The sequence below is a fragment of the Hippoglossus hippoglossus genome, chromosome 13 (assembly GCF_009819705.1).
Source record: "Hippoglossus hippoglossus isolate fHipHip1 chromosome 13, fHipHip1.pri, whole genome shotgun sequence".
In the NCBI taxonomy this organism is placed as follows: Eukaryota; Metazoa; Chordata; class Actinopteri; order Pleuronectiformes; family Pleuronectidae; genus Hippoglossus; species Hippoglossus hippoglossus.
This window is the reverse complement of record NC_047163.1, coordinates 23742355-23759406: the sequence shown is the minus strand read 5'-3', so window position 1 is coordinate 23759406 and position 17052 is coordinate 23742355. Positions and strand designations below refer to the sequence as shown.

General features: G+C 42.0%; 1 protein-coding gene across 3 annotated transcripts in view; it reads left to right on the top strand.

The window, feature by feature from the left end:
• The window catches only part of ankrd13b (ankyrin repeat domain 13B), a 48073-nt gene that overhangs the window by 26929 nt on the left and 4092 nt on the right, over nt 1-17052 (top strand). For all 3 annotated transcript variants that reach the window (XM_034603903.1, XM_034603902.1, XM_034603901.1), the window contains exons 6-14: nt 257-400; nt 1939-2179; nt 5625-5691; nt 7758-7839; nt 9531-9595; nt 12264-12400; nt 13612-13769; nt 14369-14563; nt 15167-15330. In XM_034603903.1, coding sequence (XP_034459794.1) covers nt 257-400; nt 1939-2179; nt 5625-5691; nt 7758-7839; nt 9531-9595; nt 12264-12400; nt 13612-13769; nt 14369-14563; nt 15167-15330 — 1253 coding nt within the window. The remainder of the gene's footprint in view (nt 1-256; nt 401-1938; nt 2180-5624; nt 5692-7757; nt 7840-9530; nt 9596-12263; nt 12401-13611; nt 13770-14368; nt 14564-15166; nt 15331-17052) is intronic.

Sequence of the window (17052 nt, the reverse complement as noted above, 5' to 3'; positions counted from 1 at the left end):
GCCAGTTTCTTCCTGTTGTACCTGACACAGATGCTCACTCACTTTCTGCCCAGTAGAATGTAAACAGCATTTTATTCAAAACCCCAAGTGGATGAGTTTTCATTATGAGTCTCTACACTGATAAATTGCACAGCTTGTAGAAAGGATTTTATTCTTACATGTGGTATAGTGAAATCAGGATAAGCTGGATAAAATATGGTGCATGTCACTTAGAAATGACATGTTAGATTCAAATCCAGTCTGTGTTTGCCCTTAGTGCCCCTGGTGTCCCGCATCTGCCCCAGCGACACCTACAGAGTTTGGAAGAGCGGTCAGTGTCTCCGTGTTGACACCACCCTGATGGGCTTTGAACAGATGACCTGGCAGAGAGGAAACCGGAGCTTTATTTTCAGAGGACAAGGTCAGAGCTTAAAATGTGTGTGTGTGTGTGTGTGTGTGTGTGTGTGTGTGTGTGTGTGTGTGTGTGTGTGTGTGTGTGTGACGGTGGTGTCAGGATACATTAATTTCTAAAGAACTTACCACCAGTATTTAATACAACAAAATAAAATAATACAGACTGAATTGTGAAGGCAGATACCAAATGATTTAAAGGAATAGTTTCACATTATAGAAAATATACATTTTTGTTTTCTTGCAGGGAGTTTGAGTAAATGAGAGGACTTCGGGAAGTCACATATAATCCAACACACACAACCCCTCGTAAAATCAATACATGTTGTATTCTACCTCTGTAAAAAAGAGATCAGATTCAATGTGTTAATGAGTGAGCTTCAGGGGTGATGCTAGGCAAAATGTGTAGGAAATACTCATCAGTGAAATTCTTTGTGCTAAACTAACATGCTGCTTGCTGAGTGATATTAATCTGCTCATCTAATTCTCAGCAAGAAAGTAACATTTATACCCCTCCCAAGAAAAAGGGTTTCCGCAGGGGTTCTGCATACCGAGTCGAGCTTCACCAAACTCTGAAAGCTGAAACCAGCATTACCACAGGCCAAGCAAACAGCTCCTTCCAAACAGACAGGTTTGGCCTGCTAGCAGTCAGCCAGATGTATTCTTCTACGTCCTCGGACAAACTACAGCAGTGGTTCAAACCACTAAAATCGTCGACATGCAATGTATGAAAAGATAACACCAGTTCAGCAAATGATTCAAACTTACATGAAAGTCACACACATGAATAGTAATAAAGCAAATTCAGTTTCATGCATAACGTTTTCTAACTTCACTCTGCACCATAGACTGTTTTTAAAAAAGCTCTGCACACAACATCCAGCACACAAATAATAATGACAAGGAATAATTCTGAAGTAGCTCCAGAGCATTAATACAGAACAAGACAACAGAACATTCCAAACAGGCAGGTTTAGAACCGGCAGTGCACCAGTAGTAATAATACAATTATGGGCTGAAAGAGCATAAGTAAACAGTGTAAGAGAGCAATGTTGCAGTTTGCATTCTGCTGTTATAATATTGTACATGATGAGGTACACAGGCTTCATATGAAAATAATATGTTATGGAAAATTCACAGAAACTGGTGCAGGTGTGGCTGAAGCTTTTCTTCCCTGGATGATCCGGATCCTGCCACAGCTCTCTTCAGCTACTGGGTCCTCTGTGCATTGATTTGCCCAGTTCTTCCTTTATTTTTATCTTTCTCCTGCAGACCACTTTAAATGATTCCTTTTCTTCTGACCTTTGTGACTACATTTTTGAATAAGCATAAGGCCATCCATCACTCTATTACTTTATTTTGGACCTTTTCCTTTTCCCTGTCCATTTGCAGCATCCACAATCTCTTGCCATCATCTTTTCTAACTATTCTTTACATATTCTATATCCCGCCAGCTGGGTGTGTACTGTGATATTTTCCCTCCCTCAAACTCTAATGTGCCTCTGTTTTACTCACATTATTCTCCTGTCTGCCACTCTCTTCTAGCAGACTCAAGTGCAGAAGTGATGGAGGTTGACCACGACAGGCAGCTGGTGTACTGTGAGACCCTGTGTGTCTCATCTCTCCCAGCGCTTTCACCCGGCAAGGGGAACGGAGGCGCCTGCAGCAGCAATGCCGCCAGTTTGGGTCTCCTGGGGGCGGTGCAGCCCAGCGATGAGCAGGTAGCAACCAGGCTGTCTGCGCCTGTGGTGACCACTCAGCTGGACACCCGCAACATCGCCTTTGAGAGGTCCGACACATCTCTTTCTCATAAATACTGTCAGTAAGACTTAGGGTGTAAACCAAGCAATCTCTAATGTCTCTTTATTAAACTTTAGCATCATAAAACAAATTTAGAATTAAAAGGGAAAATTTGAACATACTTGCTATCTATGATCCTATTTTATTATTTACTGGTGTGTTTTCCTGTGATGCGTCACAAAATATAAAACATCAGGAGGTGCGTTCACACCGAACACGACGCGACGCACCATTACGTCCTAATCAAAGAACTAGGGCTTCTTTCTAGTCCCACCATTTTGTGCTATTATTTAACAATCAGAGCTAAACAGCTATTTCTCCTCCATCACTCGCCTCGCCTGCAGAACGACACAATTCGGCCACAGGACCAAGATTCTCTGGCCCATGTCGTCCATCTTTATATACAGTCTGTTTTGTTTGTTTTTAAACTCTGCAGAGCTTTATATACACACAACAAACCTATATGACACACGAGACGAGAGGAACAAGAAAAACAAAACAAAAAGGCACAATGTCGGCTATACACACACTCTGGGGTTTTGCTGCCATTTGCATATTTTGTCTTAAACAGCCAGTAGCTCATGATGGCTGTTGCTGCTAAAATTAGCTACTTTAACTAGTGTTGTGTAACAGACTTTAATCAGTGTCTCTATTGAGACACTATGTTTCAGCATTAAGCATTTAACATTTGTAGTTTCTATTTTTCTGTTGTCTTTTTGGTACCTGACCAGGGGCTAGATGCAAATTAGCCTACTTAGCTAACTCTTGCTCATTTGCATTTTTCCTCTTATCTGTTGAAGAGAGGAGAGCACATTCCGTGACAAAATTAATATAGTCTATTAATTAATAAATTATTTTGTCATTTTTGTTGTCACATTAGCAGCTGTACAGCAACACTTACACTGGCTCCCTTGATGTCACTGCACTAACTAAAAATAACTCCACTCTTCATCATGTCTGTCCTACGTGCACTGGTTTGCTAAATATTTCAAAAAAGCTGAAAATAATGTCAGGAGTGAACATCAGTCAAAGCCAGTGGTGCAGGACATGCCATTTCTCTCTGACTCCCGGTGTAAACATATAAGTAGACAGAACATATAAGTATGGAAAAACAGAACATATAAGTACGCAACATATTCAGTACTGAAAACATAGTACAACATAGTATATGCAGTCATAAGGCACACGTTGTGGAGGTAGTGAGGAACAAATTAGCTTCAGGCTGTGTGAATCACTCATATCACTTTACCAAAAACTCAATTCTTCAATGCAAGTCAGACGCGAGAACGGAAAGAAGCAGCAGAAGAAAATGGGAAGCGGGTGGCTCGTGTGCTGTCAATTTAGGAACTGTTTAATATGCAAACAGTAGAGTTTTATATCTCAGTGTCACATAAAGTGACACTGACGCAGAGATGTGAAAGGAGGTGAGGAGGGAGGGGAGTTGGGGCGCCGAGGACAAAACTCATCTTATTCTGGTCAGGAGGTGAGATAAGACTGATGTGACAGAAAGAGAGAGGGGGATGGCGTTTTGGACAAAGAGGGATGGAGAGGAGAAAATGGTTTAAGAGGAAGGTGAAAAGGGGATTCAAGAAAAAACAGGATTGAGGGAGAGATTTGGAGGAAAAGAAATGAGAGAGAGGGCGATGAGAAGGGAATAGAAGACATGCAGTGAGAAACAGCGAGAGAAAGATGAATGGGACTCGAGAAGAGGTGGGATAAAATACTATATGTGAGCCAAAACAGTGATGGTTAGAGATGTAGGGACAGGAAGTGAATGTTAACCGATAAAAAAAAGGGAGTGACGAAGAGGAGGAGAATGATTCACAGAAGTGAGCGGGGAGAGGCGGGGTGCAATCATCTCCCTGTCAGACTTGTACCTCAGTGTCACCTCTGTGCATTTTCCTTGCTCAGCACTTCTTTCTACATGCCAATAATCTATTTATGATGCTTTACAGCAAACCACTTTGTCAACGACCCTGGCAGCACATCCACCCCTGGAGTTAACACGTCTTTACACAGCCACGCACGAAAACGATAGCACTGCAGTTCTGCCGTGTTAGGGTTGGGTACAAAGTACAAAGTTTAGAACCCTCAGAAATCGAGACATAACTTTATGTGAGTATCTATGACCACGCTAATGGCCTGAAACTCTACTGCGCCCACTAGGGATGATGAGATGCCTGTTCAAGAAGTTTCCTCTTATTATGAATCTATATGCTTGGTCATGAAACAAAACAAAAAATAATTGGATTGTTTATAGCACTTTTTTCAGTATTATCGACCACTCAAAGCCCTTTTATAGTACCAGCTGTATTCACACAGCACTTCTATCACACACCAATCGAACACTGTCAGCACAACCTGGGGAATTTGGGGTTCAGTATGTTGCCCATGGGCCCTTTATAATGCTGGTGATCAAACAACCAACCTTCTGGAAAGTGAACAACCCTCTCTACCTCCTGAGCCACAGCCATGTTAGAGGATTACCTAATTAGTACAAACCATCTCAAGGAGGGCATCGCTTTCTGTATACCGAATGTACACATGATTATACATGATTTCCTTGAGATAATTTAGTCTGGACCAGGTGACATTTCTCACGTCCCTAGAGCGATTCCAATCAGCATGGTGAAAAAACATCTCCCCAAAACATCCATCCATCCACACTTATAACTAAGTGATCTATACCTCTTTTCCTTAGAGGGTCATGGGGGGGCTGAAGCCAATCGCAGCTGATATTTGGTGAGACCCGGGGTACATCCTGAACAGATCGCCAGTGTCTCGCAGAGACAACATAAACAGAGACAAACAGCGATTCAGACTCACAGACTTCAATCAACCTAACCTCAATCTGTATGTCTTTGGACTGAGGGAGGAGAAAACCTTTGCAAATATGGGGAGAACATGCAAAGTCCTCCCACAGAGACCCTGGCTGATCTGGGATTCGACCCAGTAACCATCTTGCTGTGAGACGACATTGCTTACCACCACCCAATACCCCCTTTTTTTCAAAATGGTTGTTTGAAATTTGTTAAAAATACCTAATATTGTTTCAGAAATCGTATTAGTTCAAAAGTAAAGGGGCCTATATGAGGGGGAAAACACTCACTACCTGTTGTGTGGTCCAGAAGGAGTTGTGATGTAAATGCATCATGAAGATGGGACATGCCTCACTAATTTCTGGGCAGACTTCCTAATTACAAACTGAACAGATGATCTAACAACAAACAGGGACAATGGCTGCAATGTTTACATGCTGTATATTTTATAAAGGAAAAGCCTGTGACTCGCAGCCTTAGGGGACTGTGTGTCATGTTAATGGTTTTCCTCCTTGGTACATTGCTTGGGTCCGGGCGATAATCCACACCAAATGTGATTGAAAGTGGAACCGAGTGGAGCACACTGATCTGACATGTGTTGAATCTGTGTTGCAGGAATAGGACGGGTATCCTGGGCTGGAGAAGTGAGAAGACTGAAACAGTGAATGGATATGAAGCCAAGGTGGAGAACCAGGCTGCTGCGGCAGCTGACTGATCTGTCACAGTGTCCAGAGAAAACACTGCTGTCACACATTAGATTGATATTTCCTGAAAGTCCACTTCATTTGAGAAGTTTAACTTCCAGAATAAATCCCTTCCCAAAGTTATTTTAAAACCACGACTGTATACATTCAAGAACATGGCCTTCTACATTTTGAAATGATGACAGATGGATTTCGGGAAAACCTGTCATTTTAAGATGACACAACAATTATGCACAAATGCTTTAACCTCAGATCAGGAGAATTCATCAGCACGCAAAACACCACATGGCCTCTCAAATCTAGTGTAAAAAACAAGTCCATCTATCATAAACACTTGCATTGCTTTGACCCCATTTGTTTTCTTTGACCCCCTGGAGGGATCGATTGGAGACAAGTGTCAGACACACAGGACCATCTGTCTCTAGTGGTTTAAAAGCACTTCAGACAGGATCGGCTCTGAAATACTGCTGCCTGGAAAGCATCTATTTTCTGCATCATTGATTTAGAGCTTCAAACATAAACAGACAAATCTTGTAGAGGGGGTCTCCTCCCGGACACTTTTTACCTCCTCCTTTCCCTCGTCTGTCTCCCAGTGTAAACTCAGAATCAGCATCCTGCTCAATTTTTAATCAGTATTTTCTTTCTGTGGTCACTAGTGAGGAATTATTGTTCAGTACTGTGGACTGTAACTTAAAGAAGTGGGCCTGTATTCTGTAGACATTATTGCTGTAATGTTCATTCAATTCATGGCTTGGTGTATTTGCTTTTAGGGTCACACGTGTAAAAATGAAGTCGCGCTCAGAGCAACACGATGCATTTAAATTAAATTGCAGCTACAAAATGAGTTTGATGGTCCACTGACTTGGAACATGGAGAATGGTGCCTCTTTTCACTCCCACTCCCTGAACGTCTGTTCTCGCTATTTGTATGTTACTCTGGTGAATCGATCTCCTGTGAGAAGTGTGCAACTGACTGAAAGTCGCAGCTTATATTGTCCAGCTAGTTCAAGAGTGAGGCCGAACTTTAGATCACTAAAAAAAGCCTGAGGGCCCTTTCACACCTTCTTTTCAGTTTAGTCCACACCAAAATAACAAGTGTGGAAGATGGACCACAGTCCGGACCAATGAACCAAAAGTTTGTCCGACCAAAAGAGGTGGTCTCAGTTTGGATGAAACTGAAACATGGTTGGGTTCATTTGTGTTGTGTTTACTATGCACTTTATTAAAAAGTTAGCGAATACAACAGCCTAATAGACAACATCTGATGCACAAGTATAGGTAGACGTAGACCACAGGACGTACATGTGTCACACAAAACATCATGGAACCACACCAAATTAATCACATTTGGTTGCAGGGGGCCCTTTTGCTCAGTTAAAGTGACAGCGTTGCTTTAACATTTACATTTGCTCTATCAGTCAGTATCAATCACCTACAGTCTCTTTTGGGGTCCTGTGTATTGTTTGTACTCAACATTGTTGTTTCACTCTTTAATACTTTAATGATTTTTCCACATTTTCTGAGAACTGCTTCTGATCACAACACAGAAGGGATGTATCACTTCTATTTTGGCTCTCAAGATGTAGACCCCACCATAACCCCAGCTCTAAAACATGGTTTGGTACAATTAATTTTTGTTTGCCTCCTATCTGTGGTAGGTGTTGACAGAACTTGTTATAAAACACTACCCCTCCCAAATCCAAAATATGTCTACAGGGATTTTTGAGATTTATAGTAGTTTGCTGATTGCTAGTCGAGCAGGGAGTTTGACCTCTCTGGGGTCGAATTGAGTTACATCATGATGTAGGAAAACATTACTTTACAATTCCATGCAGAAAAAAAAGTAAAGTGTGGCAGCAAAACATAGCCAAATACTATCAATTTACATCGATGTCATGCTACAGTTTAAAAGAAAACACATTCAACAGTACAATGTGTATTTTATTTTCAACATAGAAGTCAATGTAATTTAATATTTAGGACTATAAGGCAGTTGAATACTCCTGTGAGACGTGGGAAGGAAGTAAAGCCTCCTTCTCTTTCAGGTTTATGCTGCATCCAATGTGGAGCTGATCACCAGGACCAGAACTGACCATCTGTCCGACCAGAACAAGAACAAGACTAAAGGTGGGTCGTCTTATTTCACTACTGTACTGCAGTTCCATCAAGCAATTCTTCATGTGGAGCAGCTGAATTCTCCATCATCATCTCTGTGCCACAACTTCTCTGATTGAAGACTCACTGATTCGTCCTCCCACTCTTCACCTGAACTCAGTGAGCTCACCACAAGGCTCCAGCCAACAGGCTGCAACGTTCACTCACTGGCTCCTTCTCCTGTTCTGGTTCAGATCGTATATCAAACAGGATTATCATTCCTCCCTCTTCAAACTGTCGCTGTCAGCCAGGATCATCTCTCTAATGCTCCCCTGAGAGTTCCACGTTCCTAAATCCCAATCACCATCTGCACTTTGCTAATAGCCAGGAGAGAGGTGTTCTGGGAAGCGCTACATATAATACGTAGATACATAGAATTCTTCCTCGTCATTAGTGAGTCCTCCTCAACCAGTTCTACAAAATACTGCCACTTTTTGTGGTTTGTGTGCTGGACCTTGTGTGCAGAGCTTTTTATAAACAGTATATGATGCAGAGTGAAGTAACTTTGTGTTTATCCTACCTGGTTTATCTGCAGTGAAGATTTTATAATCAATGTTTTTCATTGAATGAAACTGAATTTGCTTTATTACCCTTCACGTGTTTGGTTTATATATATATATATGTTTGAATAATTTACTGAACTGATGTTGTGTTTTCATAGATGAGTTCTGTTAAACAACCAACACACTGGTCAGACTCAATTCTTTCATAAAAGCTCTGTAATTCTGCTTGGTACAAAGCAGTACAGCAACGAAACTAACGTGCTTTTACTTTGAAGAGGAAGTGATTCTATGATTATTGCTACCTTGACAGATATCGGAACCTGTGAATGTCTGTATCAGTCCGATATGGTGAAATTAAAATGATCAAATTATCAAGACCTTTGTGGAATTAGTAGGTAGATATACATAGTGCATCTTGACTCAAACAGCAAATCATCAGGCCAAAGTCAAAATGTGGACAACACCACCGACATTACCAGTAATTAATGAGCCTTCATCACTCTTCACTTTGTGGTTGTTGAGGACGACAAACCACTAATAAGCTGCTCATATTACTTCTCTGCTCACATCTCTCATTTCTAAATGAGCAGCCGCTCCTTTAATGTGAGTTTTATAAAAAGACACTGAAATATTATTTCCTCAGTCTGCTTCTTACTGTGAATGATGGCTCCTGCATGAGAGCAGCTCTGATTTCATTTCCCGTGACATATTTCAGTTTCCTCTCTCTGCTCTCCTCACTGGAGAGAATTTATTTCCTACACAGACATGTCTTTATGAAGCAGATTTAAGTATGGTAATATTTTAATAAATAATACAATACAGATTGTTGCGGATTTTGTCATAATTTTTTATTTTATTGAGAATTACTTACAAAATTGCAGCCTAGTTTTCAGGGATGTCAGGATCTCTTGCAAGGACCTGTTATTTTTTTCAATCACTTACTTGTTTCTTTCTTGCTTTAACTAAGTTGCAGTTGAGATTTCTGACGCCATTCTTCATCATCTCATTCACAAATACGTGCCAACTTTTTACGGTTTAAGTAATCAGTATTGTACATAAGCCTGAGTTTGTAAAACTCATACGAACAGGACTTAATTTGCACTTTATTGTGTAACAGCTAAATTCTGTCAGTCTAACTCATCACTGTGTGTCTCTGAGCAGGTGGGAAGACGCCACTGCAGAACTTCCTCGGTATCGCAGAGCAACACATGGGCCCAAACAACGGGGTGAGTCCAGCTGTTATCTAAAGATCTATCATTTCAGTTTTGGGGATGTTCACAGTCTATTGTTGGAGGAAATTTCTACAAATTTGGCCCATTCACTCTGACTCAAAGATAAACCTATTCGATTTTGGGGCTTGGGGGGGGGGGGTGGGGGTGGAGTCAAAAGTCGTGGTCACGTTCCTATGAATGTGATATATGATGAATGCCCAAAATAAATTTATTTACCTCTGGCACAATCCAGTTTTTCTTTTAAAACATGTTTCTTCTTGTGAATGTGGTATCTTAGAACATATGGGAATTCTCCCAAACATGTTCCCTTGGACTCATGGATTAGGAAATGACATCCAGAAAAATTATGTAGATGGAAACTGCACAGGTCGGCAGACGCACACACCCACAGTGCGGTATTTTTCACTTTCTTTATCATTGTGGGCATTGATGGATATTTCAGGGATCTTGATTGAAATTATTTTTTTTATAATAATCAGGCACATTTAAAGAACTGATATCTATGAGTGAGTGCAATTTGGTTCAACCGGATTGAATCAAATCTGACTGTTGAGACTTGGTGGAGGTATGCTTTCTTTTGAGAGCCATTCTAGTGTTTAAATACAACAGATTTTTTCAGGAGAATGAGAAAATGTCAAAAACAATTCAAATCTGATTTAAAAAAGTTACGAGATTTGGAAGGTATGAGGTTTCTCAACTGAAAACAGTGGCGTGTTTTGCTGCTGAGAGCTATAGTGGACGTCATCACATTGAGGGTAGCCATCATAGTGACAATAGTAATCAGCATCACCAATGGGACCATTGAGAGTGAATTATCCCGTCCACTCTCGGCATCCTAACCCTCCCCTCCCCTCTTCAGATGGACACTGAGTGTATGAATCAGGCTGAGTTCACTGTGTCAACAGGAGAGCATGTCTGCAGAGTAAAACATTCACTCCAGCCTGCTCTCAAATATTGATTATGTTTTGGTTAATTTGTTTCTGCTGGTGAGCATCTATGACTCATACCTGCCTCCTACACTTCTTTCTGTATTCTGACTTTTCACTCTTTCCCCCCTTGTCGTCCCCTCTGCTCTCTACACTCTTTACAATCTTCTCCCTTCTCGTTCTCTCTGCTCTGATATTTGTGTAAACCAGTTTTGTAATTGGTTCCAGTTTTTCCAAAATCTACATTTTAAAATGGGCCATTGATGATTACCTGCCACCATTAGGAAAATAAAGTATTTTGCAGCCTGTACCTTTTCCGGTAATGACGTCCTACTTTTAACAGATTTAATAAAGTCACAGTTGACAAGTGAGCAATTAATTAGTGCTGCGACCCGACAGATGCGTCTACGATAATGATGTGAAATGTCTAGAGTAAGAGAAAAACTGCTTTGTCATTTGTTCTCAAATTGGGGCTTGAGTGTAAATCTTTCTCCTTCGCTGTGCTGTTAAAAATGTCAGTATAGGTAAGAGGAAAGCCTTGAAATCCCAGTGGGAGCCGAGAATAATAGTTTTAAAAGCCGGAAATCTTTGCACTTTGTAAATTACATTTTACATCACTGGTATTGTGTTGGGGTGGGGCAGTTCACTGGACCCCAAAAAAGACGTCAGACAAGGAGAAAATGTTTAAAGTAAATTAGACAGATTTGCAGTTTCTGTTGGCAGATTGGCACAGGAAAAGAAAATCAGGAAATCCAAACTCCTGCAGCAAAAACAGGTCAACACTGTATAACAGGGACTAAACCTTAGCATGAGGAACATGGACCAAAAGGACGATCTGAGTAAAAACTATATGGTGCATTCACTTGGTGTCAGAATAATCCGAAAAATGTGTTCCCGCTACTTGGAAACCTCATGAGAACTCCACCTCAATTTGGAACAACAATTCAGAAAGTAAATGGCGCTTTTCTAGCTTCAAATAACTTCATTGTAAAATACTTTTACAGCAAAACTATCGTTTCACATTTCCTACTGATGTGAGCACCACACAGCAGCTACTGTCAATTACAAATGACGCACAGTAGACGGACAAAATCTTAACTTGACTTACAAATATGGTTGGAATGTATCCAAAATGTCGGATAGGGGAGGTATCCAAAAAACATCAAGAGGCAGGGTCCAAAAACATAGGTTAGTCAGAAACTCAAACACTATAAACACAACAACAAGGACAACTCTGAAACTAATGACACAAATGGAAACACACGGTTTAAATACACAAACTCAACACAGGTGTAGCTATTGGCGGCGGGGCAAGTCATCAACCGAGGAGGTAAACTAGACAAAGACAGGGAGTGAAGTGAGAGATTCACACAAGGAAAGAATTTTTTGAATAAAACAGGAAACAATGAACTCAATGTGCAAACAAAGAATCTCGAGGACAGACTATGAGCACAGTTTTTTTTTAAATACATCAGGGTTTTATACACGTCTCTGCAGTTTGGGCAACACCTCTGACACCACGAGAGGTTGAGTACCTCCAAGCCCCTTGCACACCGCTTTGAGCAAACATGTCATTTCTTAAAAAAACAGTGTTCTGAAAGTTTAGGACATATCAGAACCACATCCTATTATATTGATAAACAATCCTCTCCTGTGCAGATTTGATTTCACTATATGAGATGTGCTTATATAAGGAATGTTGAATGTTAATTCTATTCATTGTTTACTATCTGCAGGCCCTGATCACCCAGATGTCGACTCCTGCGTTGACCAACCCTGCGGCACTGACTGCCGAGGAGTACTTCAACCCCGGTCTGTCACCGACTCAGAGGGACATCGGCCACCAGTGCCAACTCACCACCAAGACCCAGAGGTGACAGCGACTGACAGGGGAACAGACAGGCAGCCATGCAAACAGTGAAGTCGCCCTCCAAGCTCGCCGCCAAGTGTCAGAGCCGACAGGGCTGACAGACGTACAATAGGCAGACACATGCACACACACACACACACACACACACACACACACACACACACACACAGCCCTCCATGAGAGCTGACCACCAAGATCCTAAAATGAAAGAGTGACTCACACATAAGAGTCTCTCACTAACACACACACATTATGACGACACTCATTGGCATAACGCATTCCCCATGCCCTAACCCTGAAACCTCAACCCCCAAGCTGCCTTTAAAAAGTGGTTCAGAAATTAAGGACCCTCCAAAATATCTCAAAATGTTCTCACTCTGCAAGTTCTTGGCTCAAATGGTCCTAATGGCTGTACAAGTAAACCCACACACTCACACTTCAGGAGCAGATTTTTACAAAGCTGGTAGAGCGTCAGACAGTCTGTCCCTGCAGTCTATCACAAATCTCTGGCACAATGACTCATGACAAATCGTCTTTATGCCATGATTTTACAAAAAGAAACAAAACAACATTAAGCCGAAGAAACCCTCAGTGTTCTTTTAAAACGTGAAGTCAAAGACGGATTTAAAAACTGCCTGGGGCCTCCAAATCAAATGAGAGGATCATTTTTGAAGCATCTGTTTTAAATGTTATTTTTGTAGCGTAGCTAATTATAATGCTTTTCGATGTCGTGCCCATGAATCACATTCGGGATTTGAGTATTATACGTTATACTCAACTCACAGATTTGAGTTGTGACATTATATCTCTTTCACCTGCCAACTCCAGCCGTCCGGTCAACTGCCCTGTGTTTGTCTGACTGGCCATTGACCTGTCTGTCAGTTTCATTGCTCTGGAGCTCTTAATACAGAGTGGCAGATGAGGAGAAAGTCTTTGAGGTTGCAGAGCTGCCTCTCAATCCTGTCTTCATTATCTGACAAGTTAAAATATAAGCATTGATTGGCCTCATTGTGAACACGCCTCAGCAGCTTGTGTACAGTCTTTGTTGGCTGATGTGATCAATGTCTTTTGTGTACCTCTGGCCAAAAGTACTAACTCCTTAAATGAGGCCACAAATTGTTATAGTAAAAGTCAGAATCATATATGATGAAGCTCACCAATAATCTCTTCCTGCATTACTGCCCAGTGTGTTGACTGCATGTGTTTGTCTCCAGGTTTAAAGCCAAGCTGTGGCTGTGCGAGTCCCATCCTCTGTCCCTGGCAGAGCAAGTGGCGCCCATCATCGATCTGATGGCGATCTCCAACGCCCTGTTCGCCAAGCTGCGTGACTTCATCATGCTGCGCTTGCCGCCTGGCTTCCCAGTCAAGATTGGTGAGCGCCGGGGAGAGCAGGAGGGATGAAGGGAAGGAGGCTAAAAAGGGAGGTATATAAAAACAGGGATTAAGGGAAAGAGAGGAGGACAAACAGACACACGGAGTAGAAAGGATAGAGAAGATTGCAAGCTCGATTGATGAATCGCTCATAACTCCACCAAAGTCCAACAGTCCCCTCATATTCAGTCAAGCTGCACCAAATTTCACATACTCATAGATATCAGTTCCCTTAATATGACTTTTTTCATCAAGATCCATGAATTATTCCCTGGGAAATCGTTAAAAATGTCAAAAAATGACAAATATCCTAATGTTAAAGAAAGGGATAACAAAGATCCCTGGATCCGCCCCCTGATGCGGATCAGCAACAAAATTTACTGAGCCATTCCACATCCTTTACCAAATATAATGGTAATCCTGCTAACAACCAAACAAACCAAGCAACAAACAAATGGACAGGGTTGAAAACATAAGCCCCTTGGCGGATAAGAGCATGCACTGTTAACTGGATGATGAGACAGGTACAAAGACGCCGTCTACGGACCACTGCAATAACAATGTCATCTTCCTCGTCTGCTTCGTCTCCACTCCCTGCAGAGATCCCTCTTTACCACATCCTGAACGCCAGGATCACGTTCAGCAACCTGAACGGCTGTGAGGAGGGGACGGGTGTCCGTGCTGACAACGAACTCGGCGTGGACGGGGACGGGCAGAGAGACACCCCCAGGACAGATACACCATCTCCTGGCAGCGACTCCTCCAGCGTCTCCAGCTCCAGCTCCAGCTCCACAAGTGAGAGCACACGCCCACACTGTTCTGTTGTATCCGACATCTTTCCTGACATCTTCTTCCTCAGCTGAAGAATAAGTCTCCACTGTAGAACTCGACACATTGTTGATTTTTGGTTTCAACACACCCTTGTTGTAAATCTTCACTTCATCTGGGCAATGCCTCAGATAATTGAGTTTACGGTTGCTTGATAGAGTTATGAGCAGTGTTTATCACGGGCTCAGAAGGCAAGGTTACGTTGTCCGTGTTGTGTGTCAAATTTTGGCTTACACTTTCATCATCCTATCACTTGATCACAATCCCAGCAGCCATATTTAAACCTGCAACCATGCAGAGGGGAAAGATAATTTGCCGTGCTGCTGCTCAGAAGGAAATCCTGGATGTTATCTTGCTGAAGTAGCCTATCTTCAGTTATTTACACACCGCTGAGTAGAGGATGTATTATGCCAACAACAGTGTTGAGGGAAAATGAGCAATTGCAGTCTGGATTTCTCTTTCCTCTTTCCTTATCCCTCGCTTCTGCTTTAGCCCTCTGTCGTCTACTGCACTTTGAGATAACACTCCTTCCCAACTCTTGCCCTTTGCCTTCCCCCCTGTGTTCTGTAGTGTCGTGTCGAGCAGGAGAGATTCCCCCATGTGTGTTCGAGCCCCCGCCTGGATACACCATGCTAGGTGGCAAACAGAGAGACAGCATGAGGGAGGAGGAGGAAGACCTGCTGCAGTTCGCCATACAGCAGAGTCTGCTGGAGGCCGGCTCCGAGTACGACCAGGTGGGCTGGTTTCCTGAGGGGATTATCTTTGGCTCTGAAATTAAAGACAGCTTGAAATAAGATTTTGTTTAAAGGGATAGTTTCTCTACTCACCACTATGCCGATGGAGAGGTGGCTGAAGTGTTTGATTCCTCAAAACACTTTTGGAGTTTCAGGGGTAAACAGTGTTGGAGCAGAATCAACAACTGAAGTAACTGGTGACCAAATCTTCAGACGTTTTAAGAGAGAAAAACAGAAAAAACATAACAAGCCTCCATACTGCTCGTGTGGTGTCATCCAAGTATCCGCAAGCCCCGATATCCATCGAAAAAGAATTGAAACTAGCTTAGCCACTTCTGGTGGACTAACAGTTTACCCCTGAGACTCCAGAAGTGTTTTGTGGACTCAAACACTTCACCCACCCCTCCATCAGCATAGTGATGAGTAGATGATCCCTTTAATGGATAGCTCATCAAGTCTCACCCTCTTGGGTCGTTATGTCAGTCAAGCTTTCTGTTCTCACCTGGCATAAATGTAATTTGCTATATTGGCGGTGCCATTCATTGTAATGTTTGCAACGTTCAAGGCCTTGATTTTAGACAGAATCAGGCTTCTCTTTTCAGGCCGACGGCTACTGTCACTGGCAAATTTAATCGGGTAGCGAATGTTATCTCCATGAGTTAGTCCCTGAACTTTCTTTTTGTCGTTTTTGGTTTTGGAAAGTTTAGAAAGAAAAGATACTACCCTCTAAACGCCTATCAACGATAGATAAAAAATGACAATGTCACAAATGATATCTGAAAACTAGAATGGCACTCAGTAGAGCGCATACCTCTGCCAAGGCCCAACAGTCCACTTATATTCAATCAAGCTGTACCCAATTTCACACACTTCTAGATAGGAATCCGCTACATATGCCTGATTGTTTTCATCAAGATCCATGGATTGTTCCCTGGAAAATCAGTGAAAATGTCCAAAAAAACTTGCAATGTTAAAGAAAGTGATGGAAAATTCCTGCATCTGTCCCCTAATCTGGATCTGCACCAAAATGCAATGGGTTCTTCCTTGATCCTCACCACATCCTTCTTTTGTTGTGTTTGTTTCATTTCATTTCATTGTAATCTGTCCATGTAGTTTTTGTGTAATACTGCTAACTGACAAAAAAACGCGTTACCTCTTTGGCAGAATCGCTCGTAGTGATGAACCTACACAATAGCTCATAAACAAACCAGCCTACAAACTAAGGGACAGGGGTGAAAACAACCTCCTTTGTGGAGGCAGTAAGTGAAATGTACACGTGTGATGTGATGTCAAAGGGAGATGCTAACCTGTATCACCCATAACATGGACAAAGGTCTTAACTAATAGATATATGTAGCACTATATGTATTTATGTAGGTCTTTTCCAGTCTTATAAACCATTCAAAGCACTTTACAGTTGCCTTCTCCACATATGAAGCACTATTTCCTATCACACATATCACACTACCTTTCATACACTGTCAGCACAGCCATCAGGAGGGTTCAGTATCTTGCCTCAGGACACTTCGAAAAGGCAGGTATCAAACCACTGACTTTCTGGTGAGTGGACGACCCTCTCTATCTCCTGAGCCACAGCTACAACCATCCAGCTTGTATAGGCTGTAAAGAGATGAGGCCAATCTTTTAATGTGGTGGGAGGGGCCAGGCATACAGCAAGAGCCTGAAATAGGGAAGCAGACACCCAAACATAATAATAACAAC